This window comes from Camellia sinensis, chromosome 3, assembly GCF_055761805.1.
Source record: "Camellia sinensis isolate YWXY chromosome 3, ASM5576180v1, whole genome shotgun sequence".
NCBI lineage: Eukaryota > Viridiplantae > Streptophyta > Magnoliopsida > Ericales > Theaceae > Camellia > Camellia sinensis.
In genome coordinates this window covers 217,140,701-217,145,086 of record NC_138963.1, presented here as the reverse complement: position 1 = coordinate 217,145,086, position 4,386 = coordinate 217,140,701, and the positions used below count along the sequence as shown (strand labels likewise).

At 43.3% G+C, this 4,386-nt stretch overlaps 1 protein-coding gene across 1 annotated transcript; it reads right to left on the bottom strand.

Annotated features, from left to right (window-relative positions):
* Positions 1-2,317: 2,317 nt before the first annotated feature.
* LOC145822228 (uncharacterized) lies at positions 2,318-3,900 on the bottom strand. Its single transcript, XM_082918840.1, has 3 exons — positions 3,840-3,900; positions 3,289-3,764; positions 2,318-2,329 (listed from the first exon to the last, which is right to left on the bottom strand). The coding sequence occupies exons 1-3, from the start codon at positions 3,898-3,900 to the stop codon at positions 2,318-2,320; spliced, it is 549 nt and encodes a 182-aa protein (XP_082774966.1).
* Between the last annotated feature and the right edge of the window lie 486 nt (positions 3,901-4,386).

Sequence of the window (4,386 nt, the reverse complement as noted above, 5' to 3'; positions counted from 1 at the left end):
CTGAAGTAGAGAAGAGCTCTACTGCCACTGAGAAGAGGCTTGCCGAGGCCGAGACGTCTGATCAGTCGCGATCGAAGAAGGCGAGGTCTGGGAGGGCTTCTGAGCCTGGTGTTTTTTGTGCCGACGAGCCTTGGACCACGTTTGTCAAGGTCGGAGACCAACCTTTTCTAGCCAGGGACAGCGCGCTCGATAGTGTGGAAATTGGTGCCGCCCTTTTCACCGCCATCCTTCTTCTGGCCGATATCAATCAGATGGCTGAGCTCTCTCAGTACAAAAGCTATGCATTGATGATGCAGCACTACGTTTTGGTAAGCTTTAGCAGTTGTAACGTTTTGTGAAATTTCAACTCTGGTTCTCATGCTTAACGAATTTTTTTTCCATTCTTGCAGGCTATCTAACAAGGTCACTCTCTCTCAGTCAAAATTGAGGAGTTTAAGAAGGGACTGACCAACAAGACAAAGGAGGCAACCAAGCTCCTGTCTTCATTAAACAAGGCCGAGGCCTGCATCCAAAGCTTGCCGGACCAGGCAAAAGTTGCCCAACTAGCCCAAAGCAAAGCCTAGGATCTTGCCGAAGCTGCTGAAAATGTCACCGAGTTCGCCAAGGCCGTGGCAAAAGAAGCTAAAAAGAAGGAGTCTCAAGCCTAGATTGAGCTCCAAATGGCACTTGCCACCAAAGTAGCCGAAATAAAGGCAGCCAATGAGAAGGCATATGCCGAAGAGGCGGCCAACGTCCACGACGCATACAAGAAGTAGGTCAACGAGGCATGTAACAAGGGTTACACCTTTGGATGGATGTCTGCGTTAAAGGAATTGGTCGTCCCCGAAGACTTACCTCTCTGCGATGCCAGTCGACTTGCTCTTCCATTTTCATCCACTCTAAGTCAATTCGAGGATGAGGCTAAGGAGGAAGAAGAAATTGAGGTTGACAAGGACACAGTCACTGATGTTGCTCAAAAGGTTGAAGCTTCTAGGGCTAAGTCCCCAACTTTGAATGATCAAGTCCTGGACTTGACTTAGGATGACGAGGTTCCCAAGACCACTTCTGAAGCAGAGGTCGAGACCGCCAAGAAAAGCCTTGATGAGACTCTTTTCGAGATCGATGCTGAGATCCAGGTTGAAAAGGCAGGCAAGAAGACTACTCAGCTGTCTGCCGAGGCTGAGACACCATCAATCGCTGAGGTAGGGCAGTCTGTAAAGAATCGCTAATGATCCTAGCATTCAGAATTTTTTCCTTGTTATTTTGAACTGTCATGAACAATGTAATCTTCTATTTTGTTTTGGAGAATGTTGGTTTTCATTTGGCCGACGTGCCTTCTTTTGTCTTTGTAAATGAACAAGTTCTCTTTGAATGCATGCCTTCCTTTCTTTTGAATGTTCTCTTCAATTTGTGCTTTCCATTTCTTGCACGTTTTCACATTTAGAATATTATTGCGATTTCTTCCAAGTACACCTTAATTGTGGAATCACTTCTGGGTAGAGTACCTCAGATATAAACCTTGACTGTTTGTTTCAGCCAACAATTGGAATACCTCGGCTAACACTTAAAAATATTTCGAAACATTTTTACAAGTGTTGTTTCTTAAACTTATTCAATCAAGTATTGCTTCTTTACTTCCACTTGCTATCTTCTATCAAGACTTCACCCTCCCAACCTTTCCAAGCTTGACACCCCGGTTGGTCATCTTGAGTAATATGTACCTTGGATACATCTTTCCTTATTACCTCGGCTAACTTCAACTTGTAAATTGTTCTGAAATTTCAACAAGTGTCAAGCCCATTCTAACTTGTAATTTTTTCTAAAAATTTCAACAAGTGCCAAGCTCTCAAGTTTATTTATCATTCCTGCTCCATGTCCCCCCTAATGTGAACTTAAGTGAACCTAAGTTCCACTTAAGTTCACATTATGCGTTTATGGCCTTTCGCCGAAGTCAGATTCAAACAAAGAGTAGCAATGGTGTTCGACCTTGGTTTTTCTGTTAATCTAACTAAAGCAAACTTAGTTCCACTATGAGTTTAACTCTTCCGACATGGAAAATCTAGGTTAATTCAACTTAGTTCAACTCTATTATATGCAAGTATAATTCAACTCTGTCATATAATAATTCTAAGTTATTCGCCATGTTTCATTCAGAAACATTGCCAACTTAGTTCAACTCTATTATATGTAAGTATAATTTAACTCTGCCATATAATAAGTCTAAGGTATTCGTCATGTTTCAATCGGAAACATCGTTATAGGACTGATCAGTCTTGTCGCACAAATTTCAAATTCATAAAAACCAAACTAGCATTTTATTATTACTTTGGCTATAAAATCATGACATAATCTTCAAAAAACAAAAGACTAATGATAAAAAAACTTCAAATTGCAAGTGTTCTAGGGCCTTGGAAACTCCTTGCCATTAGTGTCTTCAAGCCAATGTGCCCCATTGCCAGCAACCGAGATGATTCTATAAGGCCCTTCCCAGTTTGGGCCAAACTTGCCCTTCCTAGGATTCTTCTTGTTGCCGACAACTTTCCTTAGGACTAGGTACCCACTTTTGAACTCTCTTGCGTTGACCTTCTTGTTGTAAGCCCTAGCAAGCTACTGTTGGTACGCCCCCCGCCGAATTGATGCTCTCTCCCTTCTCTCCTTTAACAGGTCCAGATTTCGAGCCAGGAATGCCTCATTAGTCTCATTCTCTACTCCCTGGGTTCTGATACTAGGGATGCTGACTTCCAGTGGGATAACTACTTCAGTGCCATAAGCTATGGCAAAAGGAGACTCCCTATTTGATCTTCTCGGCATAGTCCAATATGTCCAGAGCACATTGGGCAACTCTTCCACCCACTTCCCTTTTGCTACTTCCAGCCTCTTCTTGATTCCATCCAAGATAGTTTTATTGGATGCTTCTGCTTGACCATTGCTTTGAGGGAAACTTGGAGTGGAGTAGTAGTTCATAATTTTGTACTTTCCACAGAAGCTTTTGATTAGCTTACTATCAAATTATGTACCATTATCTGCTATTATTGTCCTTGGGATCCCAAACCTGGTGATGGTGTTCTTCCATATGAAGTTCTTCACATCAATATCTCGAATCTTAGCAAGGGGTTTAGCTTCTACCCATTTTGTGAAGTAGTTAGTTGCTACTAGTAGAAACTTCTTTTGCCCAGTTGCTTGGGCCAGTTGTCCAACAAGATCCATTCCCTACTGGGCAAATGGCCAAGGGCTAGATACTAGGTTCAAATCTGCTGCTGGTTGATGTATCAAAGGTGCGAACCTTTGACACTTCTTGCATTTTCTGACATAGGCTTTAGCATCCTTTTGCATGTAGGGCCACCAGTACCCCAGAGTGATGGCCCTATAAGCAAGTGATCTGCCCTCAGCATGGCTTCCACAAACTTCTTCATAAATCTCATACAGAAAGTCCTCAACTTGGGAGGGATGTACACATCTCAAAAGAGGTCCAATGAAGGATCTCTTGTAGAGATGGCCATCTGCTGCTAGGTTGAACTTGGCCGATTTTAATCTCGTCTTGTGTGCCTCTTTTTGATCGTCTAGTAGCTTGCCATCCCTAAGGAAAATCACTATTGTATCCATCCAACTTGGACTCATTTCCACACACATCGCTTCGTACTCTGTGATCTGGGGCTCCACATTTGGGCCTAACAAATAATCAACCATTATGGTCCTTGTCTCACCTGATTTCATTGCACTAGCCAGGTTTGCCAAGGCGTCCGCGTGACTGTTGTCATCTCGACTAACTTGCTGTAGCCGGCAATCTTGGAACAGGGAAAGCAATATGACAACCTCTTTAATAGAGGCTATCATTCGTTCATCTCAGGCTACATACTTGCCTGTTGCCTGATTCACAATAAGTTGAGAGTCACAGAAGACTACCACCTCATCGGCTTCCATTGCTGCTACTAACCTTAGTCCTACAATTAGTGCCTCATATTTTGCTTCGTTGTTTGAGGCCTTGAACCCCAAATGAATTGATTTCTCTATCATTCGCCCATTTAGCAATATCAAAACCACCTTTGCCCCTGCTCCTTATCGGTTTGAACTTCCATTGACAAATAAGCGAAATGAGTCACTGATGTATATATTGCAGAGTTTCGGTTGCTTTGCCTTCTTTTGTTTTGCTGGAGTGGGGTCCTTTGGCCCCAGTTGGATTTCTTCTAGATCTCCTTGACATCCTAAGCCACTGCTCACTGGAGTCCGACGCCAGATGGCACTAGGGGTGAACTCGACCATAAAGTCGGCCAGAACCTGGCCCTTAATTGCCATTCTAGGCCTAAACTCCAAGTTGTATTGGCCCAATACCACTACCCATCTGGCTATTCTCCTTATCAGATCTCCATGCTGCAACAGGGACTTCAAGAGATACTCAGTCAACACCAC